Below are 12,534 nucleotides of genomic sequence, written 5' to 3'. Positions count from 1 at the left end.
TTTTTTTTTCATCGCTGTTGTTGTAATGTATTGGGAAGCCAGAATGCGCATCCATCAACAGAAACATATATTAGCTGAACCCTGTTTGTTTTACGTGTTATTTATAGCAAACCATATTACAGATGCGTTGTCAGATTTGAGTTGAACCGCGGTCCTAGCGCGTGCCGAACCGTGTGTGGAGAACCGTACGGTTCGTTTTTTTTCCGCGAACCGTTCCACTCCTAGTTGTCAAGGCAGCCAATCAGAATTTAGAAGCCTCATCTCTGATTGGCTGGAATTATGGCATATTGTAACGCTGGGTTGTGTTGAGCAAGCGAGCCGTTGGCACTTAGAGAGCACTGAGGGCTGGCAGGGAGCAAGCTAGTGAAACGTTGCATGCGCAAAAGAGAAGGACTGCACAAATCCAAAAACTTATTTTAAATGCAAAATTGATTTTCGTGCGCTCAAAATACTTTCTTCTTTGCGAGACAAACATTTTCTCCACAAAACTCAGTGTGCGCGCGTGCAAAATGCACTTTTGCGGAATTGTGGCAGAGATGTAATCCCATAAATATTTGGCCGAGATACAACTATTTGAAAATCTGGAATCTGAGGGTGCAAAAAAAAAAATATATCAAAATATTGAGAAATTTGCCCTTAAAGCTGTCCAAAGTTCTTAGCAATGCACATTACTAATCAAAAATTAAGTTTTGATATGGTAGGAAATTTACAAAATATCTTCATGGAACATGATCTTAACTTATAGGCACAATATGTATGCTAGAGGGTGCGTATTCAAAACAAACAAAGGCATAGTTTGATGATGCCGTGACTGAGTGTGGAATCATGGGAGTTGTCGTCTTCATCCTCACAGCCGATGCAATCCAACGGAAGAAATCATGTTCATGGATGAGCTAATGTATTAAAGATTTATTAACATCGTAGTGTGAAGCAGGGTGAAACGAAACGAGGCCATTGAACGAGCGCGACACACGGTTCGAAAGCAGCGGAGCTTTTATTATGCCACAGTCAACCACTCAACTAATAAATTATTAGTATTATTTAGATTTGGTCTACATTTTAATGCATCATTCATAAATAATAATAACAATAAAGTAATTATTATTTATGAATAATAATAACATTCATTAATAATAATAATAATAATATTTATGAATGTTACATTAAAATGTAGACTTTACCTTAAAAATCTAAATATTAAAAAAAAAATTATTATTATTATGCATAATAATAAATAATTTATTAATAAAAAAATGTAAACCATGTATGCATGCATTAAAAAAACAAGACATTTGAAAACTTTGAACAACACCGCACAATTTAAAAAATATATTATTTTGATAAATTTGCAAAATGGGGTAGTTTTATTAGTAACTGACAAACGTTCACATTTTACAAAATCCAAACCCCTATAATCATCAGTCTCCTGCCATTTCAAAGCTCCTCCCAGGCTTTTAGGGCTGAAGTGGGTAAAAGGTTAATGGAGATCAGATTCAGAGTGCCCGGTTTGAAGCAAACGAGTACAGAGAGGCATGAATAATGCTCCTGCTGGAGGTATTTCTGTGCTGTCTCACACACCCGGCGGGTATATTCTCGTACCCAGACCTCAGTATGGTACCAGTCATAATCTCAAACCCCATTCAGAATTCCAAACAAACCCTACTCAAGTCTTTGATATTTGCCATGAAATTATGCAAATGTATAGAAAAGATTATTACAAATACACAAACAGGCTACAGACAAATTGGTTTTGTCTGCTTTGTCTCACACATTTATTCTAAATGGATTAGGCCACCTTAGTGTGCGAGATGTGTGAAAGCACCAACACTTATCAAGAACACTTGCCCTGTTGTTCTCACTTTAGGTTTGAGAACAGGAGCAGAGGTGAACGCATAACAAATAAGTGTCTTCACTACCTAGTGCTAATAAACAGCTCTAAAAATAACAAAATGAGGCATGAAGAAGATCATTTAGGCAAAGCATACCACATTATGAATTACTGTTTTAGACTAAACAAAAGCATTTTATTATTATCATTAACAATATAATTAAAATCACAGAAATATATTAAGGCATGATGGAAATGTAAAAATGATTAAATTCTTATTATTGGCACATTAGTAGGCAAATTGTTGCCTTTTAAATTAATTATTCAATCCAAAGAAAATCATAAAATGCCTATCAAAAAATAAAATAAAAAATGAAATAGTTATTGTATCAAATTTTCATCTGAAATGGGAAGGAAAAAAAGATTTGTGACAGACAATTTTGCTTTAATTCTCTCTGAAATGCTGTTAAAAATGTGCTTCCTACTGTATGCAGAATAACTAGAGGCTGAATCTTAAAGTTCTTTCTTAATAGTACATGAGAAACATAAATTAAATGATTTATCGATGATCTGAATAAAAACAAACTCTCAGAAGAAATATATTCTAACACAAACCAGCACAACTCCAGATTACAGGAAATCTAAACACTTTTCTTTTTTCTTTTTTTTTTTTTTAGGAGAAATTAAGTTGAAACCATATTTTAATTAAAAAGAAAAAAAGTGTAATTTATCTGTAACTAACTGACGATTTGAACCACATGTTTATCCTTTGTCTTGTGTCCACAACTTGCCTTTTCATTGTCCTAAGCACCCATTACTGTTGTTCTTTGCTACATTATTAATACATGCACACATGTGCACAACGTGCTCTGTGCCAGCTAGAAAAACAGAAAAAAATTAAGACATCCTTCAAACACCCACAGGAACATTTTTTTATCACTCATTAGAAAGGTGGTACTCACTAATGATCAGTTAAAACTATGCAAGGCAAATGAAGACAAATCACACACAAAGGAAAGGATAAATGCACAGCTCCTGCTCTCATGCCTTCATTCAAAGCTCACTAAAATACCATCAGAATTTATCTGAACCATCTGCTTTTTCATGTTTATATATAAAATGTGCCTATGGCCTTACTAAATTTAGTACTGAAATAAGTGTTGGAAAAAAGCATATATGACTGTTCGATTTATTCAAAGGAAAAATATCTACAATGTTTGGTGTAAAAATCAATTCAGAATACGTCAAAGATGAGCAATTTGAATTGAATAAAAGTTGAGTTGAATAAAGCTCTTCTAAACAATACAGCCTATAAACTAGTGCTGAGTCATGGATTGATCCAAGTGTTTTCACTAAAACTGGGGCAGTGAATTGTGATCAGTCTGTAAATAATTTACAATCATTCCAAATGATAAGCCAACTCTGATGGTCGGGAGAAAATTGAATCCTTTTTGTGTCCTAAATTCTAAATATCAAAGACATAATTATTTCATTTTGGCCACTTCTTTATTTCCACTAATAACTTCATAGAGAAATATTCCAAAAAACCTTTCAAAGAAACAAGCAAACAGTAGAATGCCATAATGGAGCAATTAATTGCTAATATGTACTCATAGACACTTCATACTTGAAGGCCCTGGTGTCTGACTAGGATAAATGGTAAACATCTCCCAACAATATCCTTTCTGTCTGGTCGTGTCCGCTCTGGTAAAAGCAGGAAGAGAGCAGTAAACATGCCTTGAAAGTATTCAGAGGAGGAAGAACTGATAGGATACACATAACTACCATCATCCATCAAGAACTCAGTTTTCATTCCCTTCACATCAATTATTCTGCCAGAGCACGGGTTAAACATTTGAACAGCACCAACAGACAGCGATAAACCATCACATCCTATAGATTTACAGCACATCAGGAAATTATATGTGTAGTCCTGCAAAGTAAGCGTTGCTGCCAAGTAGAAATTAGGTGTCTGCAGTGTGTCTGCTTGTTGCTCACACTTAGAAAAAAGGAGAGAGATACTCATTTAAAATAAAGAGCAATAAAGTATTGAATTCATTTTTAGAGTATAGATGATGTCAGATTTAGGAATGAGCTATACAAGCATTCTCTATTAATTAGGTCATTATGAATAAAATAAAACACCCGTTAAATTTGACTTAAATTAAGTCAAATTCTACCCTACGTTTGGTTAATTAAAATCTATTTGTAAAGCAATGTAATCAAAAATTGGAAAAAAAAATTGCATGCACAATAAGGAAATTTTACAATGAGATTTTGAAATGAAAAAAGAAACAATAAAAATGCAAACGAGAGTGTCACTCAAAGCCACATTCCATAATATCAAGAGCAATAAGCTTCTTTCCGTAGATTATATAGTAGAGACAGCAGCAATGTCAGTATTTATGAAGGGAAAAGTTATGACAGATGATTATCTGTGTTAAATGACCAATTTTAAATTCTTAATATATTCTAGAACTTTAAAATTCATTTAAAAAAATCTATTTCATATCTTACAAATTTTCTAATATATTTGACATCAATGGTTTTATATTAAAATAATTGTAAGTAACACTGCATAACAGTCTTTTTACGACATATTAACTTACAATGAAATATAAAAAAAAAAAAAATTAAATCATAAAATTCAATGATTTTACCTTGGAAAACGTGCTCTCAGATTTTAAAATCATGGATATTATAAATATCAGACCTGATTTCATTTACATTATTGATTTAGCAGACACTTTTAAAAAGCAGAGAACATATTACTGTAGAGAACGCAAGTTTAGAGAGTCAACACTTGCTGAAAAAATCAATAGAAAGCATCACAGAAATGTAATGGTTTCCATTGCAAATACCATTACAAACATTACAAACCATCAACTTTTAATCATTAAAACCATTAAAAATGGTTTTCTGTAGTGTGTTTTGGGACATATTCTATTAGGATTTAGTGGTTTTAACAAGCCACCAATAGAAGGTGACCAATTACCAGTAGAGATACAGAGTTTCCATTAAAACCAATACAAATCCCATTATAACAAGTAAAACCATTACACATTTTGTGATAGTGTCTATTGTTTTGTTTTGTTTTTTCAGCAGGATTTTTTTATAAATAAAAAGAAAAGTAAAAAAGAATAGAAAAAGAATAGAGAAAGCTAGTAAGCAAGAAACTGAATTGTGGCAATTGGACCAGTCAAAGTCACTGTTGTTCACTTGGACTTGAAGACACTAAATATTTGAGCACAGACTTAATTAAAGTTGATTTATGCTCATTATTGAGAAAATAAAAAAGATAATAAAAGTTTTCTCTCTCTCTCGATTGATCAGGTCACCTGTTCCCAAACAAGGTTTTCGCTATACTCACTGAGGAAAAAACTAAACTGTAGTGACCTCTAGTGGTCAGAGACTGTACTCACAGCAGTTGCCGGGAGGTTGCAGACTGTGGTTGGTCAGTTGACACCAGCCCACGGGGAAGATGTCCCTGGAGTCATACTGACACCAGTAATCGAACGCTCCTCTCCAGCCATCAAACATGATGAATATCTTGTCCCCTCTCACCTCTCTGATGGTAGCGGGACAGATGAGGTAGGGATTCTTTCGGTCCACCGCTTCCAGTTTCAAACCAGGTTTAAAGAAGTTCTGAGTAGGTTTGGGCGGCTCCTGAGGCATTCACAGGGAACAAACCATCCATGTACCAATTAAATTTTTTTTTTTTTATTGTATATAACAAATTAATTTGTATTCCTCAAAACATCAGAAAGGTATATTTTCTTTTTTAATATGCTGTTTAGTACACTACTGGTCAAAAGTTTGGAATATTTTAAATGTTTTTGAAAGCATTAAATTGATCAAAAGTGACAGTAAAGACATTTATAATGTTTAAAAGACTTCTGTTTCAAATAAATGCTGTTCATTGAATGTTCCATTCAATCAAAAAAATTGTATTAAAAACCATTATAAATAATTGAGCACCAATAATAATTGATAACAATTGAGCACAAAATCAGCATATTACAATTATTTGTGAAGGATCATGTGACACTGAAGACTGGAGTAATGACTGCTGAAAAATCAGCTTTGCTAGATTGTAATAATATTTCACAATATTACTGTTTTACTGTGTTTTTGATTAAATAGATGCAGCTTTGGTAAGCATAAGAAACTTATCTTAAAAACATTAAAAATATATATTAATTTAATTATTCCAAACTTCTGACTGGTAATGTATGCTAAAATGTAAACATTTGAAAAAAAAAACCTTCAAAAACAGTTTGTTGCAATATTTATTACTGCTTTTACTGAATTTATGTTGTGCGACAAACCAACCACTTTCCATTTATTTCAAAGCTTTATTCATGGATCTATGAAAAACCTGTTAACAAGGTTTACAAATTGAAGCAATTACCTTTTTAAAGGCTGAAGCTGGAGCCATCTCTGCCCCGCTTAATGTTTTTAATAAGAACGTGGGCCATGAAGAGGCATTCATTCTGAACCCTAATAATGGGAAATAAATATTCAACCGGAAATGTTTAATGAACAAAAAGAAAAAAAAGTATATTGCTATAAATACGTACAGCCAAGGGGGAAAAAATCACTTTAAAATCCTGATTATGCTGCATTTAGGGAAAACAAATGCTAGATACTATTCTAACAATGATACAACCACATGAACATTATGTGGTATCTTTGCTAATCACTTTAACATGACTGATCTATAAAAAAAACTGATCTCAAAACCAACTTATTTAGACCAAAACTGGATGTAGTTTGAATCCTTCTTTGAAGTTTATTTTATTAAAACTACTTTACCCAGTGGTGGCTGTAACATATCTCCGCTCTCCTCACACGTGCCGATAGGCTGAATGTCAGAGGAGTCAACCAGTCGCCAGAAATCATTGGTGCTGTCACTGCCATCCAGTCTGAGCCGCAGACGCACACCCATTAATCCCATCACTGTGGCGATACACATTGAGGTGGAATTCCTCGGGTCACAAGCCTCCACTTTCATTCCCACTTTAAAATCATTACTGGGAGGGACTCTGGACTGCAGAGAGGAAGAAGAAAAAACAAAGAGGGGATAAATAAAGACATGAAATGTTAATGACATAGTGTGAAGATTATAGCAATAATGGCAACTTAAGTCTACAATCTACAATTTCAATTCATGAGAGTAATTTAAATTAGGAAAGCCAAAAAAATTGCATGTACACACATTGTTTTGGGGTTTGTGGAGTCAGTCAGTGTCACATGATCATTTCAATATGCTGATTTTTGCTCAAGAAAAATGGGTTATTATCATCGCTTGTAACAATGTAAAGTTGTTACTGTTACTTTTGATTGTTACTGTTAATCTTCAGACTTTTTAATCTAATAAGGAATTAAAGAATAACAAATATATTGGTTAAAACAAATTAAGCCGCAACCAACCATGGATGACCCTTTATTTGGGCAGAGAGGCAGCATCATTAATAGACTGAAGAGCGCTACCTGTCTGAAACAGCTGGGGGACGCAGGACAGGATGAAGTCTCTCTCAAGTACATTTCCCAGCTGAACGGCTCTGAGGAATGTTCATCAGGAAGAATGAGATAAAGTACACAGTATTTGTTTCTTTACAGGTTAATAAAGAAAGAGGAGGCAGTACCGGTGAGCTTTTGTGAAGGACGTGAATCCTCATTATTCCTCCCCGATTTCTCCTTATTACTGTATTTTTTGTCTGCAATTAAAAATGTCAAAACATTGCTGAGAATAATAACAAGTAAGTTACTTAATTATGAAAAAGGATTAACAAAAAAGATGACATTTTGAAAGTCAAAGTAGCAACTTTGACCTTTCTGGTGGGTTTTGCCCATGGTGACCTGGAGCACTTCATGAAGTGGACAGAAACTGGACAGCCAGCACAGCTCTTAAACAGCCAACTGAAAGAAAGAAAGAAAGAAAGAAAGAAAGAAAGAATTTTATTAATACTGTATCAATACAAATAACATTATTTTTCCTTAATTCTTTTTAATGTATTTTTCATTACACTACCATTCATACTATAAGTTTGAGGTTAGTAAGATTTGTATTTTTTTTTTTTAAGAAATGAATACTTTATTTAGCAAGGACTCATTACATTGATTTTTAAAAATAGCAGTAAGACATTTATAATGTTACAAAAAAAGTATCAGTTTTCTATAGAAGCCCGTTTCCGCCACTGAATAAAAAAATAAAACAAGGTAATTGCGACTTTTTTTTCTCCGAATTGCGAGTTCATATCTCGCAATTCTGACTTTATAACACGCAATTGCGAGTTATAAAGTCAAAATTGCGAGCTATAAAGTCAAAATTGCGAGCTATAAAGTCAAAATCCAAAATTGCGAGATATAAAGTCAAAATTGCGAGCTATAAAGTAAAGTGCGAGATATAAAGTCAAAATTGCGAGCTATAAAGTCAAAATTGCGAGCTATAAAGTCAAAATCCAAAATTGCGAGATATAAAGTCAAAATTGCGAGCTATAAAGTGCGAGATATAAAGTCAAAATTGCGAGCTATAAAGTCAAAATTGCGAGCTATAAAGTCACAATTGCGAGTTATAAAGTCAAAATCCAAAATTGCGAGATATAAAGTCGCAATTCTGAGTTTTTTTCTCGCAATTGCGAGTTCATATCTCGAAATTCTGACTTTTTTTCTCAGAACTGCGAGTTATAAAGTCTAAAATCAGAATTGCGAGATATAAAGAAACAAAGAAATATAAATATAACAATATAAAGAAAAAAAGTCAGAATTGCAAGTTTATATCACACAATTCTGAGAAAAAAAAAGTCAGAATTGCAAGTTTATATCACACAATTCTGAGAAAAAAAAAGTCAGAATTGCAAGTTTATATCACACAATTCTGAGAAAAAAAAAGTCAGAATTGCAAGTTTATATCACACAATTCTGAGAAAAAAAAAGTCAGAATTGCAAGTTTATATCACACAATTCTGAGAAAAAAAGTCAGAATTGTGAGATAAAAAGTCGCAATTACCTTGTTTTATTTTTTATTTAGTGGCGGAAACGGGCTTCCATAGGTTTTCAACATTGATAATAATAAGAAATGTTTCTTCAGCACCAAAACAGCATATTAGAATGATTTCTGAGAAAGACACAGAAGACTGGAGAAAATTCAGCTTTACCATTACAGGAATAAATTACATTTTGAAATATACTCAAATTTAAAACTATTATTTCAAGTTTAAAAACATTTTAAAATATTACTGTTTTTACTGTATTTTTAATCAAACAAATGCATCCTTGGTGAACAAAAGATTCCTCTTTCAAAAGCATTAAAAAACACCAAATGTATAACCCTAACCAGTAGTATACTGTAAATATAAATACAAAATATTCATACACATACAAAAATACTGAACTATTCATAGAGTCCAAACACGAACACTTCATAATTCTTTTAAAACATAAAGTCTATATAAACTTATATTCAAATCAGTTTTAGTAAGATCCTGTTATTTGTAAATAACAGTCTCTTTGTCTCTTTTATCACAAGAGAGATCAGCTTTGGCCCATGAGTTCATGAACCCGTCACGGAAACCATATTACAGCATTACGGAAGGCAGGGATTATACTTTATACTCCCTACTGGCATCTGAGTGCAATTTATTCCACCAACATTGCACTGTCCAAAAAAAAAAAAAGATTATCACTAAATCACAAATACCTTTAGAGAATCAAAGCGCGACTAAGAAAAGCTTTTCTTCTATTTGACATCATAATAAGTTACTGCAGCTTCTGAGGGACCCTGTGTTCACTGATCAAAGCCCCGGCTCGCTCAGCACGTCATAAGTCACATCTCAGTTTGGAGAAAATTGGCTGCAGCTGACGTCCAGTGTGAGCTGACAGTAGGATGGGGAACTTCCTTTTTATTCCTCTGTTAGCCCACTTAATGTTTCTCAATGGGATATTCAACAAAGCTAAATTAAAAACAAATACAGACTGAAAAACAGGGTCTTGGCTACCATTTTAGTCCCATCAACAAGTAAATTAATCTTTTGAAAATACTCTTTTTTTTGTAGTTTGCAAAAGTTAAATTATTAACAAATATAATAGAGCTGTTTGTAAACTGATAAGATGTATATCTAATCTGCTCTAATTTGTACAGTTAAGTGTTTGTAAGTTTTGTTTTATAAGCCTTGTTATTACGTCTTTCGTACACAAATGTTAATTTAAGACTATGCAAATATCAGGTGGTTATTAAGGTCCAACTACACACTGAAAAAAATGGTGACTGAAACAAATTGCTAGTAAATTTCACAAATAATTACAAAGAATTAAATGTGAAATTCTGAAAAAGAAAGCCAGATTCTTGTAAAATATACTCATGTAAATTTATAACTTACATTTTTTTTTTTTTTTTTCAGAGAATTTAGATAAAACTAAAATAAAAATCACTGGAAATATAAAGGCAATTATAGGCATATCGGAACTACAAGGTACATTTTAAAAAGTTTTTTTCAAGAGATTTGTGATAAAAAAAAACATGTATTTCTACTTTATTCTTACTTGTTTATCCAGCCAAAGGATTCAGGGAAAACTCCAGATGATGCTAAAACCAAAAATTCCCAAAAAAAACAAGTCCTTTTTGCAAGGAAAAAGAGATGCAGTCCTTTCAATGTCACACCAGTGTTTCTGCTCTGAAACTACTAGCCACTTGTGTCTAGATAGCAGACAACCTCTCTCTCTCCCCCTCTCTTCTCCTCCTCATTCTTCTGTCTTAAGCTGTGAATCCCATTCAGAGAGTCGTCATAAAGATTCCAAACCCCCATAAAAAGGTCATTAGCCAGTGTGCATTTGTGGGAGTCTGCAGCAGTACATCAAAAGGATTCCAACACCTCCCATTAACAGATGATGTCTACATTTTGTGCTCTCTCTCTGTCCGTCTGTCTTTTCAAGGCCCTTGCACCACACCCCCCAGACAGGAAGCTTTCTCTTCAGACATGGCTGCTTTAAAGCAGGGAGGGGGTGAGAATGGATATTACGAATTCACAGATGAAAAGAATGTCAAGAGATGCCTAGATCTAATTAATCTCATGCATTGATGTGATGGGGTCTTTTATTCTTTAAAAAAGTTCTGGTTTCATCGGATAGTGCTGGTTAAAAAAAACAAGCACACAAACAAACAAACAAAAGCATGAAAATTATAAATGCAAAACCCTCAGATTATCATGTAAAAACATTGTTATACAGAGTTCTATATTGCTACAGGATTAGCATAAATGTTTTTTTTTTTAAATTTTCATGCTGTTTTCATGTGTAAAAAATATTTATCTGCATTAAAATGATTACAGTTAACTATAACAACAACTAAAACCATTAAAAAGTGTATTACTTTATAAAAAAAACTGAAATAAAATACGATCTAAAAAAATCAGCTGCCAAGGCAACATTTCTAATTTATATATATATATATATAAATAAACTTTAAAATTAAAATAGAAAATATTAATAAAAACTCAAATAATATCTCAATGATAGCCTACTAAAACAACACATGAATGATGCATTGAAAATATCCTTCAATTGAATGAAATATTATATATTAAGCATGATAAAATGAAAACAAAAATGTATGAGTAAATTATATTAATAACTTTTTCTGAGACAAAATAATTGAAACATTGAGTGTCACAGCTAAACAGTGAATTGTCCTTCTGTCATTAATGTGACAGATGCTTCTATCTGAAACGGCAGTGTTAAAAACTACAATAATTATTTTCATTGTTTTACTAAGCAAATATATGCATGTAATACATAACACATATGTCAGACATCATTTCCGATGCACTGAAAATAGTTTTCCGCATGCACTCAGCACCAGTGTACCAATTAGAGAGAAGCAGGGAGCTGTTTTAGTTCAGGGAAGAATACACAGGACGCGCATACACAGCATCATCATCTTACATGTAAACGCGCATTCAACTTCCGCATCAGTGTAATTACTGTGAAATTTAACAACCGCATAAGATGCACAATACACTGCAGCACAATTCATTCACTATAATAAATATGAAAAATATGCCACTAATGTTTGCTCACCGTGTAAGGTCGGATAGCTGCTGTTCTGCTTTACTTTCCATTGGGTCTATAGGCCGCCATGTTTCGCACATCCGCGCATGTCCAGCAGCATCTGCGCCTTCAAATTTATATCAATGGAACATTGAAGAACTACAGATCATTTTGTATTGGTGAAAGTGATTTTCAAACGTCCAATATTCATTTACAAATGCACGTTTAGCTACAAGCGGAAACGTTCTGGAACTGAATTGAATCTAAAAAGTATTAGCAGAATGAAATTCAAGTGGATGTGTGCTGTATTGCTTACAGATTGTTATTGAGTTGGAAAAAAATATATGATGAATATGAAATTATTTAATGTGCATTGATGTTGCAATTAAATATAAAAATGCAATTTATGAAGCATGATGGGCATCCATTGTTCATTATCTGGTTTGATATCGCAAAGGCGCATAATTTATCATCACGTATCATTTTTTAATTATTAAAATAAATTATTTATTGACAACTTAAAAAGGGTTTTGCTTATAGAAATAGTATCACATTAAATATAAGAGTGTGCTGCTAACACGTATCAACAAAACCATATTTCTGCTAGAACCATAATATAACCATAATATAGGCTACCATAATATTTCTGTTGTCTAGTC

At 32.9% G+C, this 12,534-nt stretch overlaps 1 protein-coding gene across 1 annotated transcript in view; it reads right to left on the bottom strand.

Moving 5' to 3' along the window:
* scml2 (Scm polycomb group protein like 2) overlaps window positions 1–7,731 on the bottom strand; it is a 23,667-nt gene extending 15,936 nt beyond the window's left edge. The window contains exons 1-6 of the mRNA XM_016566792.1: window positions 7,663–7,731; window positions 7,477–7,548; window positions 7,322–7,392; window positions 6,644–6,878; window positions 6,240–6,328; window positions 5,251–5,494 (exon numbers count right to left, since the gene is read on the bottom strand). Of these exons, the coding sequence (XP_016422278.1) occupies window positions 5,251–5,494; window positions 6,240–6,328; window positions 6,644–6,878; window positions 7,322–7,392; window positions 7,477–7,548; window positions 7,663–7,684 (733 nt within the window). The 5' untranslated portion in view covers window positions 7,685–7,731. The remainder of the gene's footprint in view (window positions 1–5,250; window positions 5,495–6,239; window positions 6,329–6,643; window positions 6,879–7,321; window positions 7,393–7,476; window positions 7,549–7,662) is intronic.
* Window positions 7,732–12,534: the final 4,803 nt, after the last annotated feature.

The sequence above is a fragment of the Sinocyclocheilus rhinocerous genome, unplaced genomic scaffold (genome assembly GCF_001515625.1).
Source record: "Sinocyclocheilus rhinocerous isolate Xijiao unplaced genomic scaffold, SAMN03320098_v1.1 scaffold1413, whole genome shotgun sequence".
Classification (NCBI taxonomy): domain Eukaryota; kingdom Metazoa; phylum Chordata; class Actinopteri; order Cypriniformes; family Cyprinidae; genus Sinocyclocheilus; species Sinocyclocheilus rhinocerous.
The sequence above is the reverse complement of the archived record's forward strand: the minus strand, read 5'-3'. Positions and strand labels throughout refer to the sequence as shown.